Source organism: Elephantulus edwardii, unplaced genomic scaffold, assembly GCF_000299155.1.
Source record: "Elephantulus edwardii isolate Elephantulus edwardi_28Jun2011 unplaced genomic scaffold, EleEdw1.0 scaffold00087, whole genome shotgun sequence".
NCBI lineage: Eukaryota > Metazoa > Chordata > Mammalia > Macroscelidea > Macroscelididae > Elephantulus > Elephantulus edwardii.
This window is the reverse complement of record NW_006399837.1, coordinates 11,362,573-11,384,379: the sequence shown is the minus strand read 5'-3', so window position 1 is coordinate 11,384,379 and position 21,807 is coordinate 11,362,573. Positions and strand designations below refer to the sequence as shown.

General features: G+C 44.1%; 1 protein-coding gene across 1 annotated transcript in view; it reads left to right on the top strand.

Annotated features, from left to right (window-relative positions):
* Positions 1-21,807, top strand: part of SPHKAP (SPHK1 interactor, AKAP domain containing) — a 122,080-nt gene that overhangs the window by 74,844 nt on the left and 25,429 nt on the right. Inside the window, exons 3-6 of the mRNA XM_006890326.1 lie at positions 3,232-3,291; positions 5,975-6,109; positions 11,208-11,463; positions 13,659-17,394. Coding sequence (XP_006890388.1) covers positions 3,232-3,291; positions 5,975-6,109; positions 11,208-11,463; positions 13,659-17,394 — 4,187 coding nt within the window. The remainder of the gene's footprint in view (positions 1-3,231; positions 3,292-5,974; positions 6,110-11,207; positions 11,464-13,658; positions 17,395-21,807) is intronic.

The following is a 21,807-nucleotide window of genomic DNA, read 5'->3' as shown; positions in this document are numbered from 1 at the left end:
CTTTCTCCATCTATCATGATGTTACCCACTGGCTCAGTGGTAAGGACCTTTTTTTTTTTTTTAATGTTAAGATGCAAGCCATATTAAAGGCTGTAGACTTTGATCTGAAATAGTATTTTATTAAAACATTAAAATGGTAGCCAACTGAGGGTTGATGGTGGTGGTGGTGTTATATGCTGTCAAGTCACCTGCAACTCATAGCAACCCTATGTACAACCGCCCTAAACCCTGCTCTATACTGTGCCAATCTTATTGTCTCTGACACACCTACCCCCATTACCCCAGTCACTGAATCGCTGCATCTCATCATTCTTGCACTGTCCCTCCACCCTCCCAAGCATGATGCCCCTCTCCAAGGACTGGTCCCTCCTTGCAGTATATTATTTTTTTTCAAGCCAGTAATAAATTTGTTTTCATATATAACTCAATAATAATTAATATACCTCATCTTCTATATCTTTAAACATATACCCATTGTTTGGAGACTTACCTCCAAAAGTGTGTTTGAAAAATACTTTAAAAGTAAATATAGAGCAAATATAAAGAGCCAAGAGGCTTGGCAGTCGCTAGTGTAAATAAAATTTGTTGTTTCATTTTGTGGGACTACCACAATCATTTCAAAGCAATGATAACTAGATACAAAGGCAGTATCACCCCAAACACTCTGATGTGTTCCAGAGTATTTGACTGCACCGGGGCATAACACTGATGTATAAATTATCATTTTAGTTGCCATCCACCTAAAGTATCAATCACTGAAAATACCACAGTCACTAAAAGATCACTGGTCCAGGATCCTGATCCTAGCAGAATTCTTTTGCTTGAGAGAAAAAAGGAGATAATTTTTCTTTTGGAAGCTTTGTTGATCAGCATTTTGATACCACCAAATTAAACGGCGCCTGTCATATCCCCCGTTCGGCCAGATGGCTACATTGTTTGAAGCTGCTGGAAGAAGGCATTGGTTTTCTTGGAAGAGAAGCGTAAGCATGTATTTGATCCAACCCACAAGTCAAATGACTAGAATTAAAGGCATTTGGACATCATGCTTTTAATAACTCTTGCTACGTGCTCTCTTCATAGAAATGATTCCTTGAATGGGTTTTTGCTGACCTCTGAAGAGATGAAAAATATACAGTAAAGGAAGTCAGAAGTCCTTGGAACCTCAGAACCCAGAGACCATACAGCCTCCTGCATAGTGCTTTGCCTTTGTTGCTTTTATTAGTTGCCATGCAATTGCCCTGACTTGCTGACCACAAGTGCAGCAGAACAAAATAATGCCTGACCTACCATCTTCACAGGTCAGCTCACGTGAGGTCAGCTCAGGTGAGCTCAAGATCTCTGCTGCAACTGCTGTGTGTGTTCACTGCCCTCTGACCTCAAAGGCTCATCTCCCAGGACTAGGTCACACAACATCGTGCTATGATTTGCTGTTTTCATTTTTTTATCCTTTAGAAGTTCATTGTCAGGCTTTCTTTTCTGGGTCTGTCTTAGTCTGGAAGCTGCACTGAAAACTCTCTGCCATTGTTGTTGTTTGTTGTTATGTGCTGTTGAGTCATCTGCGACTCATAGCGATCCTATGTACAAGAGCCCTGAACCCTGCTCTATCCTGTGCCAACCTCACTGTCTGACACACCTGCTCCAACCACTGAATCGATCCATCTCATCCAGGGTCTTCCTCTCTTGCACTGTCCCTCCACTCTCCCAAACATGTCTGTGGCAGAACATAATACCATCCTTCACACACTTGATAGCCCCTGGAAGTTGTCACACTTGTGGTATTTTTCAGTGTCATTAACTTTGAGATTTAGTGCAATTTCTTCTTACCCTCTTGATAAATGTTTACTTTCATACCTACTTAAGAAATTGTAATGTTGTCCTCTTTCATTTTTAAAGAAGGTCTCAGCAAAGTGTAATCACATCAGGTCCCACTAAACCTGAATCATCTTCTACCCATGAAATTAAAAAACATGTGCCCAATAAAACGTGTAACTGTTTCACCCCATACTTTGTTCTCCTCGCAGCCCAGCTAGCAAGTGTGGGTGCAGAGCTCTGGTGGCCTAGTACATAGAGGGTTGCACTAGTGATGTAAAGGTCTATCCTCTCTGGTGGTTCAAATCCACCAGCCACTCCTTGGGAGAAAGATGAGTCATTTCCTACACAGTTTATAGTTTCAAAAACTCACTGGAGTTGATTCCAACTCCATAGCAATGAGTTTCAAGTTTTCAAGATCAAGTGTACAAGGTTTCCTACAGATGCAAACAAAGTTCCACATTTCAGCTTTTTTTTTTTTAAATAAAGGAGATTTCACCCTCAGAAAAGATAATATTGGAAGGGAGATAGATTATCAGGTGCACTTCTTTGATGTCCCTCTTTGCCTTTTCTCATTATGATAAGGGGAGCAGTCTTGTGATTCCCAAGACCAGGGTAATGGACATTTTCTAAAGGACATGGAAAATCATTTAAACAATTCCATAACTACAGTTGCAGCTACATGTTATTAAAAGTTCCTGAGTTCTAATGGATAGTGAACCAGGTTTTCCAGGGCTGTTTTGATTCCCATCTGAATATTGTCAAATTGCTACAGATCATGAGCCCTTTCAGAACTCTACGTAGAGTGTAAGTTCCCATGTTCAGTGTCTACAAGGGCACAAACCAGTGCCTTCTTACTCATCCATCTTTTGAGTCTAAAGAGTAAGAATGAGAGTGATGGTTCATGGTTTTCTTCAAATGCCCATCAGGATATCTTCAACAAACAGATGAGGTTATGGTTTTGTTATGTGATGGAAGATATCTCTATATTGACTTTTTAAAATTTTATTTTATTCTTTCGTGTGCGTGTGTACCGTCAAATCCGATCTGACTGATACAATAGGAGATCAACCTTCCTTCTCCAGCAGAGCATCTGGTGGATTCGAACCGCATGTCTCTGGGATTGCAGTGCAGCTTTTTGCCACTAGGCCACCAGAGCTCCCGTCTACATTGACTTTTACACAGACTTTAATACAACAGTTTTGTGTTTCCATTTTCTAGACCGTGAAAGGAAGATACAGTCAGTGAATCAGAGGTGGCAGCATGAGTAGGATGAAGAAGGCCAAGGGTGAAGCAACAGGGTCAATGTCAGACCAATGACGTTACACGTGTCATTCTCAAATCAGCTCAGAACCAATGGGTTTTTTCTTTCTTCAGCAAAGATAGCTCGGTCTTTGACTTGACTGTCTGTGCCTTTTACAGGTCTGCTTTGTGAACCTGGATGTGAACAAGGATGACTGCAGCACGGAGCGCCTGCAACAGGTAAGGCGTGGGATTCAAGCTCTGCGGACGTCTGTTACCAAGAGCCCTGTACTGACAGAGCATTTGACGTGATTTTTATCTTAAATGATTCTTATGTTGTCAGAAGACTCCTTCATTCCTCAGGTGACTTCAGCACAGCCTATCTCCCTGGCCCTTTCATGCCACCTCTTACAAAGTGGGCACACCCACGCTGGGAGGCATTGCTTTCCTTCCCTTGAAGCCGGCTCAACGGCTCAGTAATGTGGCTCCTCACTGATGTATCTGCCAACTCTCAAATGCCCTTTCTGGATGACTTTTCCAAGGTTTTCCCAATACCATTCCCTCTGGCTTTCCATTGGCCCTCTCCTGATACATTAGACTCATGCTTCCTGCTCAAGTTGGCTTACCAATCCTGCATATACCTGGGGCAAGTGTTTTATGACACCTGAGTAGGGGAAGAATGAGCTCGGAAGAAAATACATGCTTTCTACGGGGAAACTCAGGTCCGTTTCACCAGGTGCCACCTTTGCTTTTGTAACACCTTAAGGAAGGAGATCTTTTGAGTAGCTTTTTTTCTGCCCCACTGCAATGTGACATTTGATTTCTTGACTGTTCCTTCCATGGGTGTTGATTTTGGACCTTAGTAAAACAGTTGACTTGTTATGGTTAAGAGCAGGCATTTTCATTGTGTTGGTTATATAAGTCTGAGCAAGTTACTAATCTTCTCCAAACTTAAGGATGCTTATGTGTTAAATGGAGCTAAAAATGGTGCTTCATCCACACAGAAGTGTGTCAGAGATGAGGATGGTACAGAATGGGACAGGCTTCAGATCTGCTGATCAGAGAGTCACACTTCACTCAATGACACCTAATAGTACCAACCATCCCTACAGAATTATTTGGGGATCAAACGTAATGAGCTAAACTAGATGTAAAGTTTCTTAGCATGTTATTGTTGTTGTTATGTGCCATCAAATTGCCTGTGACTCATAGTGACCCCATGTACAACAGCCCTAAACCCTGCTCTGTCCTGTGCCAATCTCACTGTCTCTGACATACCTACTACTCCCATTACCTCAGTCACTGAATCAATCCACCTCACAGAAGGTCTTCCTCTCCTGCACTGTCCTTCCATCCTCTGCATGGCATCCTTCTCCAAGGACTGGTCCCTCCTTGCAACATGCCCAAAGTATGCCAGGTTAAGCTTCAGAATCCTTGCCTCCAAGGAGCAGCTGGTTTAACTCTCTCTAGGAAGAACCTGTTTGTTTTCTTAGCAGTGCATGATATATTCAATACTCTTCTCCAGCACTACAGCTCAAAGGCATCAGTTCTCCTTCTATCCCTCTCTAGTCATTGTCCAGCTCTCTGATGCATAGCAAGTAATTGCAAATACCATGGACTGTATCAGGCACACCTTAGTCTCCAGAGTGACACCATTGCTCTTCAGTACTTTGGAGAGGTCCTTAATAGCAGACTTTCTCATTTATGTAAGTGAATACACATAAAAGTGTCTTGAAGTATTTGTGATCTATTATTTCCATTGCCATGAGATCTTAAAACTGGAATGTTACTTTTAACTACCAAAGTCATGATCAAGGGCTCAAGAGATGGATTTTGATCAATAAGAGAAAACTGTAGGTCAAAATTTCAAATTCTTGTAGAAACCAGACTTACTAAACCCATAGGATTGGGGAACCTCTGAATCTATTGTCCTGAGATAATCTTTTAAGCTTTAAATGGAGATGAGACCATTAAGCCACTTTAAAATTAGCAATAGTTTAGCTCAACTAGTGAAAAATGTTCATCTGAAAGAGTTCACCATTTTAAAGAATTATCTGTATTCAAATTAACAAGAGAAACTGTAAAGCAGAGAGGATAGTTTAGGGAGTTAGAAGCCCAAGTGAAGAGGGGTGCAACAATGTGGGAAGAGGGAGTAAGAGCAGTGACACAGTGAAAAGAATGTGACTTCTGTCATTAAATTCTCGATGCATAAATTGTTTAATGGGTGTGTATTCTGTTATGTAGAGTTCTTGTTGTTGATTGCCTTCGAGTCGAGCATGACTCTAGCGACCCTATGAACAAAAGGCTTGAAGCCCCACTACAACTACGGACATTTATCAAAGTTCATAGAGCTTCTGGAAGCAGGTTGTTTAGGAACTGGATGCCACTCCTGCTTCCAATAAGTAGAGTTACCAGAACTAAATAAAAAAGAAGAAGAAACAAAAAATGTTCTGGCATCATATTTTTTTTTATTTTTTTGGGGGGTCCTATTTTTAAAGTGAAAATAGGCCATCTACACTGAGAAACAGAAAAACGGAACACTGGTGCCTTAGGCCATAGGGAGGGGCGTGACTATTGCTACGGCCACGCCTCTCTGGTGGTTTGGATCCTCCGGGAGCTCCACGGGAGAGAGATGGGCAGTATCTTCCTGTGTGATGTATAGCTCCATAATCCCAGTCCAATCTCAAAGGCACAGGGTTCGAACCCACCAGCTGCTCCGTAGGAGAAGGAGCAGCCATCTCCACCGGTGGGATTAACTACCTCTGAAAACCCACCAGACGGTCAGCGATGGTCCTATTCCAACTCAGTGGAACACAACGACAACAACAACAGTCCCAGAGGAGGGTCACCATGAGTTGGATCCAACTTCACACCGTTGAAATGACGATGGTGATGATTACTAACGAAGATTCTTGCCTTATAGAAACTGGTCAACGTTTCCCCAGATCTCCCAAAACTCATCAACTCCATGAACGTCCAACAGCCAAAGGAAAATGAGATTGTCCTACTGAGTGGGTTAACATCTGGGAATCTCCAGGCCGATTTCGAAGTTTCACAGGTAAGAAATGGAAGCTCTTCCCAATTTATTGCCAGGTGATGTTGTGATCTCTGTGGTCGGGTCAGCACAAAGCAGCATGAGTTAGAAACATGCTATCCCATAAGTTCTGGTAAAATAAGAATCAAATATTCCTTTGTGTTCAAGTGCAGTCTTCAGCTGTACTTCTCCAAAACATTGCCACCCAGGATTTGAGAGAGCTTCCCTTACATTAACTCCTAATATTAACTTGCCAAGTTCATGGCGCAAGGTTGAACTGGACTGGTCTCTCTAGCCATTGATTAGCTTTGTTTCCACACATCTATGGAATCCATTGGAGAATTAAAATTAGACTTATCTTCAGTGTTTGGAACAATATCAGAATTCCAGTCCATACTATGAGGCCTGAGAATCCCACAATTCCATCTTTCTGAATGTTATTGCTCCTTTGTTGGTATTATTGGGAACCTTCGTGTTCATTTTCATTCTCAGTGACCATATATGACGGAGAGTTTTCTATGTTATAAACTTGACTGGCACACATTTCCAGGCCTTTCTCCCTTACCCTAACCCTGGGTAGTTTATTTAACAACCCAGCACTTAACTCTTGCACCACCAGAGCTCCACTATTTATCTTCTGAAATACCAAAGGAGCTCTGGTGACACTATGGCTAAGGCACTGGCTGTCAATTGAAAGACTGGCACATCAATCACACCAGTTTCTCAGTGGAAGGAAAATTATGCAATCAGGTTCTGTAAAGATTCACTGTCTGGGAAGCCCTGTGGAGTAGTTCTACTCCAAGATACTAAATCAGGCAAATGAATAAACACAGGAAGAGCCAGCATGCTCCTTCAGACAAGGGTGGTGAGGCTTCCTCTCACACCCTTCGGGCATGTTGTCAGAAGTGGCCGTTGTCCTGGGAAGAGGACATTGTGCTGGGAAAGGCAGAGGGTTAGAGAAGAGGGGGAGACCTTCAGGGAGGTGCATTGACAGGGACTGCAGTGATGGGGTGGAGTAGGAAATTGTGAGGGCGGCACTAGGCAGACAGAATCTCAGTCATACACAGATAGGGTCTAAAGACTAGGAAGTCGAATCTTGACAGCACCGAGCAATGAGAAGAAGAGAGGTCAAGGGTAGAAAGGGAGTTTTGTGGCCTCAAAAAAAAAAAAAATCAAATTCCTTCTGAAAATAATGTAAGATCTAAAATGTTATCATTCCATGTACTGATAGTCATCTACGTTAGATAAATTATTATGCTACGCACTTTAAGATAAATGGGTAAAGCTCTTTCATCAGTTTCTAAGAACATTATATGAGAGATTCCTAATAAACGCATTAAAAAAAAACAAACAAAACTGCTCAAACTCATTGTAATCAAGTCAAAACCTACTCGTAGCTGACCTCCCAGCTGGTTTTCTGAGGATGCAAGTTCCTCAATGAAAGATGTTTCATCTTCCTCCTGTGAAGCCACTGATGGGTTCCAACAATCAGAGGCGTGGCCTTTGGGTTAGCAGTGCAACCCCAGAGGACTGCCCCACCGGCGTCCCCCTCCACACCGCACGCAGGTAGTTAACGCGCTAGGTCAGGCATATTGGCAATGACACATAACAAGCTTGACATAAAACCGTGAGCTTCCGTGGTCCTCACCATTGTTCTTTTTGGTTTTGATGTAGATTTTTAAAATTTTCTTTAGACGTTCTAAAAGGTCACATTTTACTCTTGGTAAAGATGTGCACATGGTGTGTTAGACTCTGGTAGTCAAAACCAGAAAACATTTCTCCTCTTAGTGTGAAGGTTTAGTTTCTGATTAAAAAATAATAATAATAATCACAAATAATAGTTTAAAGGGCCCTCTTTTTAAACCAGACAAAACCATGATGAGCAAAAATAATACTTAAACCTGAATTCTGAGAATATTTCTAAATCAAATCTGCATCTCTCCTGAAGTTCCTTCCTGGTTGTGAACATTGGCCTCACCAGGAACAAGCTTTGTCATTCTTCTGTGATGAAACACACTGGGCCGGTATCAGTCAGATGGAACACATCCATGTAACAAATGAATCTCCAAGTGGAGCAGTCCCAGTAGAAAGCAGCTGCTCCTGGAAGCCAAGATCTGTGCCCAGTCCTACTGTGCAAACATCCTTCCCTGCCTCTGTAGACTAAAAGGAGACCTAGTGGCGGCGTATGGCATGTGCGGGCTGATAACCAGAAGGTGGACAGTTGGAATCCACCATTGCTCCACAGAACAAAGATTAGACAGTCTGTTCCTGCTAAGACATGTTGTTGTTGTTGTTGTTGTTGTTGATTGCCTTCGAGTCAAGGTCGACTCATAATGACTATGAACAAAAGACCTAATGCCTTTCCACAGCTATCTTCATTTCTCCAAGTTCATAGAGTTTCCAGAAGCATGTGGTTTAGGAAGTGGATGCCACTCCTGCTTCCCAACCTGTTTAACAACCGGGAGTTCCACCAAACACTGTCCACAATGGGGAAACCTTCTGGTATTTGATATCCCCATGGCACAAGGTTCATCATCATCATAGCAAACTCAGGTTACCCTATACAGCACATTGACAAAGAGTTATGTGCAAAGTGGAAGAATGTTTCTCCAAGACATAACAAGTTATGTTGATAGATAAAACCACCATTGAGATATAATATAGTTGGTCCCATTTAGTAGTGGTTAAGTGTTGGTGAATCAAATATGACACAGGGTAAGCTTTGCACAAAAGACATGAACTGTTTTTTTCTATGATTAACATCTTTTCTGACCACCTTGGAAGTTTGGTCTCAATGGCGGTTTCATCTGGATTGCGGTCAGGCAAGGGAAGTTTCTTTGGTTCTTTCTGTTGTTACTGTTCCTTGTCCACCCCTCAAAAGTGGATGGCCTTGAACCTTGCTAAGACATACAGCCTCTAAAACATGATGGTAAGAAGTTGCACCGCCAACCCAAAAGCAGGTGGTTTGAATCCACCAGCTGCTCCGTGAGAGAAAGATGGGCAATCTCCTCCTGTGTGATTTACAGCCTCTGCAAACCCACTGGAGGATTAAAACTCAATGAGCATTGCTGTCAGTCAGAATGTTCTGGAGAGCAGTGGGGGGGTTTTGTTTCATTTTGAGAGGGGGGGGGGCGTCATACTCGATATACCCAACAAGGGGTGACATTTTATTAATGAAGCAAGAATTCCAGTGCTTATTGTAACTTGAATTGTCTTAGCCAGGAAATAAGCAGAATGGAGTAAAAGTTCTTTCATATTTGAGGTCAACAGATCTGGATCCTTCTAAGCCTAGTTTGCCGGTCTATAAAGCTGGCATGATGATAATTTCTATACTACATGATTACCTCAAGAATGACATGGGGAGTCCTTGGGTGGAGCAAACAGTTAAATAAAAGGTTAGAAGTTCAAGTCCAGAGATACCTTAGGAGAAAGGAGTGGTAATCTACTTTTTAAAAAAATCACCATAATTTGAACAATATTTTTATATAGAGAGTGGATATACAGGTATAAGGGAGCGCTGGTGGCCTAGTGGCAAGAAGCTGTGCTGCAATACCAAAGGCACACAGTTCGAGGCCACAAGCAATTCCATGGGAGAAGGATGGGCAAACTCCTCCATTGCGATTAACTGCCTCTGAAAACCTGCCAAAGATCAGCTATGGGTCGGTTCTTACTCTAAAACACACAAATAATGATGTGGTTGATGTTGTTGTTGAACGGCCTTCAAGTCATAGGTGACTCATAGAAACCCAATGAATGAAAAACCTGAACATTTTTATTACTTTCGTCCTTTCTCCAGGCTCATAGAGTTTCCAGAGGCAAGCTATTTTGGAAGTGGATGCCATTTCTGCTTCCAAAGCTTGTTTTAATCGGGGAGCTCCATGAAACACTGTCCACCATGGGTAACCATTATCGCACTTGACATTTCAGTTCCACATGTTCAGCATCACAGCAATCACAAATTACCTCTGTACAGCAAATGGACAGACCAGTGCAATACCACTTAGAAGAATGTCTGACCAAAAATAATTAAAAGCAGGTCTGAGGGCCACAGATTAAAATCATGCACTTTTGCTTTGGTAGCATTGCTTTCTGTCTACTACGCCAACTGAGCTCTATGATGTTGTTTTTGTTGCTGTTAAGTGCCCATAAGCCTATCAAATCACACTTTCAACTAAGTTTACTTAGCTCCTACACACCCATTAATTCTTGTTTGAATTAAAAAATAATTTCTCTTAAAAACAAAATTAGTTTATTATTCCTCTTATAAAAATGAAAATCCAGATGTCACAGTCCAGTGGGGATTTAACCTACACACAAGCAAGGAAAAGTTTTGTATTGTTAATTTGTTGTCGTTGTTCATTGTCGTCAAGTAGAGCACGACTCATAGCAACCCTATGAACAAAAGGCCTGAAGCCTTTCTATAACTATTATCATTTATCAAAGTTCATAGAGTTTCCTGAGGCATGTTGCTGAGGAAGTGGATGCCACTCCTGCTTCCAAATTTGAATTAATGAAATTTAATTAATTCAATTGTTAATTTAGTAGACAATAGTATGAGCAGTAGAAGTGAGTGATGAGAAATAGGATGTGGTTGGTTTGTGAAGCTAGAACTGAGCAGGGTTCCTGGGTTTAGCTGGGACCCCCGCCATTGAGTTTTATTTCTCCTTCACAGCTTTCTGTGTACGCTGGTCTTTCTGAAATGGTTCCCATCTAGCTGATTTTTTCAATTTCATGTTCACTGCTCATTCAGATGAGTAAGATATATTAGAAAACGTAAATGCAGTTGACGGAATACTTGCTACACATCTGAACTACCGGCCGAGGTGTTTCTGAATCTGAGACTGAAAAGATGCCCATCAGAGGCCCTCGATCTGGATTTAATCAAGCGAGGAAAGCGCGAACATCTGATGTGATTGTTCTGTTTCCCCAGAAGTTAAATATCTCCAAGGTTCCCTGTGTTCTCAAATATCATTTGATTCTTTTTTTAAGTAGTTTGTCAACGTAAGCCCAGAAGCTCTTTCAAATCTTTTAAAGGTCTCCATTACTTCTAAAGGCAAGGTCAGACGCAATAACCCTTTATTTCCTCTTTCAACAACCGCCTTCCTCGCCTCCCCCCTTCCAGTGTCCTTGGCTGCCAGATATCTGCTTGGTCCAGTGTGCCCGAGGGAACAGGCCCAACAGCACCAACTGCATCATCTTTGAAATCAACAAATTTCTGATCGGCCTGGAACTGGTGCGGGAACGGCAGCTGCACGTGGAACCGAGCACCTTGAAGCTGGAGGATGATACCAACTGCTCGCTGTCCTCCATCGAGGAGGACTTTCTCACCGCCTCAGAGCACTTAGAGGAAGAGAGCGAAGTGGAAGAATTCAGGAACGGTGAGGCCTTCCCGTTACAGCTAATGCAAACGCTTGAGATCAGTCACCCTCAGAACCTCCGCATGAGGTTTCTAGCTGTGTCAGTCTGGCTCAGTCATCATCACAGGCTTTGCTTTCTGAGTGGAGGGAGGGCAGAAGGAGGGGCGGGAAGATGGTGAGTAACACACTTCATAGACCTCTTGGTTGGATGCCTCCAGACTCCCCAAAGATACCTCGGGGATGCTGAAGGAACTCCTGTGCTTTAAAGGTAACTCCTCCTCCTGACAAGGCCTGGGGACTGTCACTGGGAGAGAAAGCTGCCAGCTCTAGGATATAAAAGCCACTGGCTGCACTGGAGCTGAGTTAGATGGCCTGGACTGAGATGTACTTTTCCTACTTTGGGCCTGTGGAACTTGGGGTTATTTAACTACTCCTTCTGAGACCTGGTTCTTTATATGGAGTTTGGGAGTTTAATAATAATGACAGCAAATAGCTCTAGTGGTGTCCTCAGCAGAAAGTCACATTTCCAACCCAGGGGCCACATCCCTCTGGCAGGTGGAGCCCACCAGCTGCTCCTCAGGGGAACGATAGGATTCCCCTCCTGGGCCTTTCACAGCCTCAGAAACCCCCTGGAGGGTCAGTGGGAGTTGGTTCTGACTCAAAGGCAATGAGAGTTTCCAAGGTAACACTTGATGTGAGGCCAGAAGGAGAAAAAAAATGCTTTAAAAATCAACTGCATCCCTCTGCTTCCCCTTTCTCCCCTCCTTGGATCCTTATACTCATTCTACAACAATGGTTTTTATACAGTATTTGTCCTTTTGGGACTGAGTTTGTTCACTCAGCATAATGCTCCCCAAGTCCCTCCCAAGTTAGGTAATAATTAACAAAATTGTACAGGGGGAGGGGAGGCTTAATCATGGAGTTGTACAGTTTGATGAGTAGGGGGCTGAGGGAAATTGGAAGAATCTGTCCTGGAAAGCAATGCATTTGAATTTTGTAAATAGACTAGCATAATAGAAAATTTAAAAAAAAATTTAACAACACAGTGAATTGTCATGGAGTTGTTGGGCACCCTGTGAGCTTACAGCAGCTGATGTTTTTTGGAGTCTGGTCACCCAACCTTTCTTCCAAGGGGTCTCTGGGTAGCTTTGAACTCCCAACCTTTGAGTTATCAGCCAAGCACCTTAAGCATTTGCACCATGCAGGGACTTTAGGAACTTCTCAAGCCCACTAGGATTGTTCTCTAGGCTTTCTGAGACTATAGACCTTTGTGGGAACAGACTTCCTCGAAGTGGCTGGCAGGTTCATACTGGCAACATTTTGGTAATAAGCTTAATTCTTAGCTCACTACGCCACCTCTTTATGTATAGTAACTCTAATACAGCTCAATGCACAGTGGGTTCCTCTTACCCTCTCTGAACCATGGAGCTATAGTTCCCACTATGACTGCTGCAAACCTTAAGCAAACCCAAACTAAACCCATTGCCAAAACGGATCCCAGTCCACAGTGCCACTCAACCGGGTTTCCAGAGCTGCAAATCTTAATGAAAGGAAATGGGCCATCTTTCTCCCTTCAAAGCAGTTGGTGTGTTTGAACTGCCAACTTTCCAACTAGCAGCTCAAACTCAACCAACTTCAGAGCCAATCTCTTCAACAGACGTATCATCTGATGGCTGTAAGTATCCTTCCTCTGTAGCCACCGGGCAATTCTAATGTAGGGTCTTTCTGTTGATTTCCATTTGAAGAATTGCCCCGTGTCTTCACCTTGTAAATACTGCCTTACCTCGGCTCTCTAACCCTTACATTCATATCCCACATCTCAGGGAGCTCCAGTGGCCTAGTGGGTAAGGAATTGTGCTGCCAACTAAATATAGGCAGTTCTAATCCACCAGTGACTCCTTGGGAGAAAGATGGACAGTCACATCCCATGTGATTGACACCCTCTGAACACCCATTGGACAGTCAGCTCTGAGTCTATTCCGACTCAACACTAAAAGCAATTTAATTAGGAGGCATTCCATGATAGAATTCTAACATTTCTTCAGATACATTTTCCTTGAAGATACATTTACTATGCCATATTTCACAGGGAAGAAGCAGAAAAAAAGAAAAGATGTCTGATGGCTTAAGGCATTTTTTGAAAGGGATCATGATTTTAGACTCATAGCAAAATGCTGTCCAACAACTAATAGCAGCCCTCATTTTCTCCTCACTAGGTTTTGAAAGTCTAAATGTTTCAGCCAGTGCTTTGGAAAGTCAAAAACCAAAGGAAGCAGCTCAGGAAGATTGGAAGTACAACAGAGAGAGGTTACTTTACACCTTGGAAGACAAACGTATTCATAAATGTCATACACCATTGTTGAAAACGGAAGGCTCTCTAGAAAAAGGAGAAGAAAGAGACTTGAGGGGCTCGGATTCCTCAGCCAATGCATCCCAGTGGAAAGGGGAGGCCGTGAAGGACTCGACAGCCACCACCCATGGTTGCTCAGGAAATGATAAAGGCCACGTGGAAAGCTCACAGGCTTGCTGTCCCTCAGGTGACATTTGTGTCACCAAGTTGGATAAGAACGATGTGTCTTCTGCTTGTAGCCGTGACCATGGCAGCAGCTTAGAGCTGGGAGCCCCCAGAGGCAGAAGAAAGTCCCTTCTCACCTTACAAGATGGAGAAGCCACCACTGGCGAGTATGCTACCAACTTGGCTGAATCTGTGCTGCAAGATGCCTTTATCAGATTATCCCAGTCTCAGCCTGAACCGCCCCAGGAATCAGCCACCTGTGATTCTGCAGGAAATGCCGTGCTCACTGGTTGCTCCAGGAAAGATGAGGTGACCCCTCAGTCATGGAATGAGCTCCCCAAAATTGTCATAGTGCAGAGTCCAGATGGCAGCGATGCTGTCACCGAGCCGGGCACTTGTTCATGGCCTGACACAGAGGCCTCCGCTGTGAGCCCAGGCATCCTCTCTGGAGACAGTGCAGGCAGACACCCCCAGAGCGCCCTGGAAGTGGTGCTCGCCTGTGCGGCCACTGTGATTGGTACCATCTCCAGCCCTCAAGCCACAGAAAGACTCAAGAAGGAGCAGGAGGCGCTGCTATCCGGCAGTGTGCTGGGCGGTGGAGAGGCGCAAGTGAGCCCAGGCGACCGGGCCCTGAAGGAGCCCCTGCTTGGCGAGTACTCCTTCCCATCCGCTCTGTGTGGCATGACTCAGGTGGCCAGTGCTGTGGCTGTCTGTGGTCTGGGGGAGACGCAGGACGAGGGGTGCCTTGCTGCTCCTGGTTCTCCAGCGGTCCCGGTGCTGGGGGTGTTAACCCCGGAGAGGAGCGTGGAGGTGGACAACGAGGCCATGGCCGAGGCACTGCTCAGAGAGGCCTCACTGGTTTTGATGAGGCCCACTTCCCACCGTAGCCCTGAAGACCTCCTGGAGTCAGTGGGCAGGAGGATCCTGGAGGGCACATCGCGGCCTCAGGCCCTGTACTCAGAGAATCTCCTCAGGAATGAACTGGCACAGAACCTGGCCGCGGTGATCCTGAAGCATTCCCTTGAGGAAGTGCACCAGAGAAATACAACAGGGGAAGCCAATGAGGGCAGGCGCCCATCCGACACGCTGGACGCCCTAATGGAAAGCACACACCAGCTGCTCTTCAGTGTGATGTGCTTCACGTTCAAGAAGATGAGCCTTCTGGCACAGCTCGGGGATGGTCCCCCCAAGGAGGCCTTCAGGTGGGGGGAAACAGGATCGGGCTGCCAGGTGCCTGACCAGGTCGCTAGTCACACGTGGCCAAAGGCCACTGAACACACTGTGTGCCATTCAGCTAGCAATCCGCCCAACATTAGTCTCGTCACTAAAGAGACTGTACGTTACATGCTTCCAGAACAAGAGAATAAGGGTGGAGCGAGACCTGGTCTCTTCAAAACGCCCACCCTGCAAGCTGAATTGTCCTGTGAACTGTCCTATGTCAAGCTCAATCACCATGTACATGATTGCTCGGCCGCTGAAGTTGTGACCTCCAGGGAAGCACATCTCAAAGGAGCCATGGGGGAGACCACACAGACCCATCCCCGACCGCCCAGTCTCCCTGAGGGTGAATGCCCAACCTCTCTAGATGTACTCAAGGCACCTGTGGTCAGCAGAAGAAAGGGATCCCAGGATGGAGAGGACGGACTGACCCTCAGCACTCCAGAAAGCCACCAGGGTGACTCACCATTCAACAGCGAAGTTCAAGTCAACTTGTCTCTGTTAGGAAATGACTCGCTGCGGCCCGCTCAGCCCTTGCTACAGGCAAAGCACGCAGACATCTACTGCATTACAGACTTTGCCGAAGAATTAGCAGAGACTGTCGTCTCCATGGCAACTGAAATCGCAGCAATTTGCCTCGACAACTCCAGTGGCAAACAACCTTGGTTTTGTGCGTGGAGAAGAGGCAATGAGTTTCTGGTTACACCAAACTTGTCCTGCCGGACCTTGAAGAGGAAGAAGGAGAGCCAGGCTGGAGGGGCCACAGTCCGAAAGCACAAGCCCCCCAGGCTCAGCGAGATCAAGAAGAAGACAGAGGAGCACCCGGAGCTGAAGGAGAAACTGATGAACAGGGTGGTGGACGAGTCTGTGAACGTCGAGGAGGCCCCAGATTCCATGAACGTCTTTGCCAATGAAGTGGCCACCAGGATCATGAACCTAACGGAGTTCTCCATAGTAGACGGGGTGTGGCAAGCCCAGGGCTACCCCCGGAACCGGTTCCTGGGAGACAGATGGAACCGGCTGAAGGCCTCGAGCTGTGAGAGCATCCCCGAGGAGGACGGTGACGCCAGGGCCTTTGTCAACAGCCTGGGCCTCGTGACTACCCTCAGTCAGCCGGTGAGCAGGGCCAGCTCGGTCTCCAAGCAGTCCAGCTGTGAAAGCATCACCGACGAGTTTTCCAGGTTCATGGTGAACCAGATGGAAAGTGAAGGCCGGGGCTTTGAGCTGCTGCTGGACTACTACGCTGGCAAGAACGCCAGCACCATTGTGGCCTCGGCCATGCAGCAGGCCTGTCGGAAAAACGACCATCTGAGCGTGAGGCCGAGCTGTCCCTCCAAGCAGTCCAGCACAGAGAGCATCACCGAGGAGTTCTACAAGTACATGCTCAAGGACATGGAGCGGGCCAGCAAGGACAGCCCCCCATCCAGGAGAGGCAGCCACGACTGGGCGGCTGGACTGCTGCCTCCTCCCGCACGAGGCCCCTTCTGTTACCGACAGTCGTCCATGCCGGACAGCCAGTCGCCATGCTCCAGGTTGACGGTGACCGCACCCATCAAAGCCAACTCCTTGGATGGCTTCGCCCAAAACAGCCGACAGGATTTCCTCAGCGTGCAGCCGGTCAACCGTGCTTCCTCTTCGGGCCTCTGCAAATCTGACTCTTGTTTATACCGCAGAGGGGGCGCGGACCACATCACAAGCATGCTGATCCACGAGACGTGGGAGAACTCCATTGAGGCCCTCATGCGAAAGAACAAAATCATCGGGGATGACGTCGATGCAGCTGAGGCTGAGCCTGTGGCCAGCGGCTCCCCAGTCCAGGGGAAGAAGTGTGCAGACAGGCTAGCTTCAAGCAGAGGGCCAAGGGGTCCCACCATGCTTGGTCAGGAGTCTGTCAACCACCCAAGAAAAGATTCCCTCACTGAAAGCAAGCCCTGCCCAGCATCATCTCCATTCAAAGCTGCTTCTCTTACAAACCACAGTGTTGTAGAGTCTAGAAAGGAAGCTTCCCCGTGTCATGAGGCTAAGCGATCACTGTGTTCGAGGGAAGTGCCTTTAATTCATATTGAAACAGATCAAAAGGAAGAGTGTGGTATGGAGCCTGAAGATGCCCTGCCCCAAAGTAGCCCTCAGAAGGAAGCAGAAGAACATTCCAGTGAAGAAAAGGTCCCAGACATGGTGAGCGGCAAAGACTTAGAGGCCAGCAGCTGCCAGAAGCATAGGTGAGTGCACTGTCTACTCTGAATGAGGGTGGGACTTGAGTCTGTGGGTATCCTGTCTGAAACCTAGGGAACTTCACTGAGGGAGATAAGAGCCAAATTCTTTAGATAGGAAGTGAATTTTCTGGACTGATTCACACTAGTAATAGAAAATTGGGAGGATCATTTTTTTGTTTATTTGGTTTTGCTTTTAATTCTGAAACAAACTGAATTCATATTTATGAGAGAGGAAATATTCAATAATTCATTCAATTAAATGTAAGCTTCTGTAGTTCACAACTTTAAAAAAAATCATTCATGGCAAATTTCAAGTTGAATAAAGATGAAGTGATGCCAGTTTGTAAATTTGAAATCAGTTCCAAAAATATGTATTCTTTTTTAAGATGGAGAGCTGGCATTAGATCTTGTGGTATCATTTTTTAATTTTTATTCTGGCCTCTATGTTGAAGGTTTCCATGTTTGTTTGTTTGTTCCAAAGATATTTTTAAGGACAATACATTCTACAAATGCTGGCCCTTTAGGTGCGTGGTGTAACTGTCGCAATACCGTTCAAGAACAATGTGATATTCCTGTATTAATAATTTCCTGTGTAGAGTATTGCAACGTAGGTGATTTCAGTTACTAAATTCCTCCTTATATGACTCAGAGCAGATTCCTTACTCACTCTTCACTGCATTTTACCCATCAGTAAGTGGGAATAAATATAGTGCTCGCATAAGACAACGTCTAAGGTTATAAAAAAAGTGCACATAGTTCCTTTTCACCCATTATAAGCACTCAATAAATGTCTGCTCTGTCATTGTTGCCATTTCAGGTTAGAATATATGGTTGTCTTTATTCTATAGTGTTTTTCCCCAAGAGAATGGGGTTTTAATAGTTCAATAATTATAGTAAAACAAGAGAATAGAATCCCCAGACTCTCTAGAGGCGAAACTAAGTCAGCTCTAGATGATATTTCCTAAGCTCAGAGTGGTTGTCATGAGGTTCATATGTCAAAATTGCTAAATACAAAATTGGATTCCTACCCATGTAAGACAGAAGTGAGTGATATAGACACTCTTAATTCTGCTGTACTCCTGTCATGCTAGAGAACTGCCCAGCTTAACCTAGAGGAGGAGGTGGTGGTGGTGGTGGTGGTGGTGGTGGTGATGTGCTGGCCCATTCAAATTGACCACTTGCTCTTCAGGAGAAAGTTTATTTCCTCCCATGTGATTTTGAAGCCTCTGAAAATCTGTTAGAGGATCAGCTATGACTCAGTTCTGACTTGACGGCAATGAGAGAGAGAGAGAATTTAATATGATAGTGTCCTTAAGACATTCATTGCTGCTCTCTGAAGATAAATATAATCCAAATTGTCATGATTCTTACTAAAATTTCTATAAAGAGCTCGCATAGGAATAATTTTTTCCCTACTTTTTTGTCTGATAGAGTAACAGCTTCAGTATGAGCCACGGAAGTCATACCCAAATAAAAAACCTGCGATCAGTTAACCCACCATATCTTTCAAGCTACTTAAATTTTCCCTATCTGTAAAAAGTTTAAATGACTTGGGTTTAGCCGGCTCAAAATTTCTGGGAAAACTATTATCCTATTGGTGGTCATGATTGAAAATGCCAAATACTTGTTCTAGTCGCTTCATAGGCATGTGAAAGTTGAGCAATAAATAAGAAGACTGAAGAGGTGGTGCCTTTGATGTGCTGTTGGTGGAGATTGTTAACCATGAACCACCTAAAGAAAAAAACAGATTTTCCCTGGAAGTGTGTTCCTTAGAAGCAACAATAGACTTTTTACACCTTATGAAGTAGCCAGTCCCTGGAGAATATCATGAATTCCAAAGTAGAAGATCAATGGGGAAAAAGGAAGACTTAATGAAACGGAATGACACAGTGGCTGTCACCACAAGGTTAAGCACCTTAACACAAACATTGTGAAGATGATGAAAGGTGGACCCTGTTTTGTCCTGACACACACAGAGTTTCCATGAGTAGGAAACGACTTGATGGTACCTATCAACAACAGCTTTTGCAGGCAGCAATGAAATCTGATCTCAAGCCCCCTCTCCTGAATCACAGCAGAGCAATGTTCCTGCTGTTTGCTACTTTGAGAACATCAGGTATGAAGGTCTGACATACTGGGAATTCTGAACATATACATAATGTACTTGCTTCATGATTTGATTTTTTTAGGAGCATACTTCCTGATGTGTACTTACTCATTTATATTTGCAGCAAGAGAAAAAAAATTATTCATTAAAAAAAAATGTGAGTGACTATTCTACAATCTGCTCCGTAATTAGGACTGGAAACACAGAAACTCCAGAGATGTGATATTATAACCACCAGTCTTATATGCTAAAAGTGGAGGCAGACTCCAAGTATGGAAAATTAGTATGGGAACTCTTTTGGAAAACCCCTGTTGTAGTGAGGAAAAAGAAGCAAAAAATGACAATCTGATAGAGAACAGTTAGCCAGGGGAGATGACTACTTTATTAGGCTTTGGATTTGACTCAAGACCCAATGGAAGAGAAGGTGAGAAGCACCCAAAAAACCAAAAAGAAGACCTAAGCGTTGTGGTGCTCTGGTAACTAGACCAATCCCCACCACCACCACCACCACCACTACACACTCTAATTTATACAGGTTCTGGATCATAACAGCATTTAAATGCAAGATTGAACTTAACTACTAATTTGTTTACTGTTGAGTCCATTCCAACTCATGCAGACTCCCTGTAAGCCAGGGTAGATAGACTGTAAGGTTTTCAGTGGGCTTCTTCCCAGAAATAGATTTGCCAAGGCTTTTAACAGAGATGCCTCTGTTGATAATTCATATGTACTGATTATTTAAAGACTGTAAAATCCAACACTCAACAGCATAAATTCACAATGTCACATCCAATCAAAAATTGTCATACATTCAGAGAAGCAGAAAGATGGGACTCATGAAGAGGAAGAAAACCAGATAATAGAAACAGACCCAGAAACGACAAAGATGGTCAAATTCAGAGATAGGCCTTTATTTATATGGCTATTAATATGGTCAAAGATTTAAAAGTACGCATGTGTAGGAAATCTAATGATCATTATAAATTCACAAATAAAAAGAAGATTCAACCATACTAAGCAAGATAAAGGGAAATCCCGTGGCCTCGTGGTAAAGAGTTGCATTGCCAATCCAAAGGCAGGAAGTTTCAATCCACCAGCCGCTCCACGGGAGAAAGATGGTCAGTTTCTTCCTGTGAGATTTACCACCTCTGAAAATCTACCGAAGGGTCAGCTGTGAGTTGATTCCAACTCTATGGTATATAACAAGAAGCAAGGTAAAGGAGCCCTGGTTGGTATGTAATATCTGCCTGCCAGTTGAAAAGTCAGCAGTTTGAATCCCACAGTCTCCCGTGGAAGAAGTCTAAGCAGCTGCCTCCTATGGAGAATTATGGCCTCAGAAACATAAGGGAGGTGCACTATGAATTGGAAATGACACAACGGCAGTGCTTTTCAAAAGCAAGGTAAAAAAACAGAATTAATCAAGGCACGTAATAGTTGATTAAATTTTAATGTCAAATGATAAAGAATCTTAAGATAAAAAGCCCAGAGAAAGGGAAACATTAAATCCTGCAAAATAAGAATTGTAGCATTTTTCTCATCAGAAGCAATGTAAGCCTAGAGACAAAGTTTAGCATTTTTCTAATGCAAGAAGGGGGGGGGATGTCAACCAGTATTCTTTATCCAATGAAAACACCCTGAAAAATAACTTTTAGAAAAATAAAATCTGTGTCAATGAGAGCAGCCTGGTTTAATCCTCTCCAGGATGAACCTATTTGTTCTCTTAGCAGTCCATGGTATATTCAGTACTCTTCTCCAACACCACATCAATTCTACTTCCATCCTCCCTAGTCACTATCCAGTTCTCTGATGCATAGCAAGTGATTGAAAAGACCATGGCCTGTATCAGGCACATCTTAGTCTCCAGAGCAACACCATTACTCTACAGTACTTTGGAGAGGTCTCTGACAGCTGACTTTCCCAGTGCAATTCGTCTTTTAATTTCCTGGCTGCTGGTGCCAAGAGTTTTGACTGTGGAGCCAAACAAATCAAAGCTGTGAACAATCTCAATCTCTTCACCATCTATCACAATGCTGCCAATTGGCCCAGTGGTGAGAATATTTGTTTTCTTGATATTGAGCCTCAATCCATATTTAAGACTGCAGTACTTGACTTTCTGCAGCAAGCGCTTCAGATCCTCCTCAGTTTCAGCAAGCAGTGTTGTGTCATTTGTATAAAACAGAATGTTAATGAGTCCCCCTCCAATCCTGATGTCATATTTCTCTTCATAGAGCCCAATCTCCTGGATAATCTGTTCTGCATATAGATTAAAAAGGTATGAAGATCAGACACATCCCCTTGGAGGCAAGGATTCT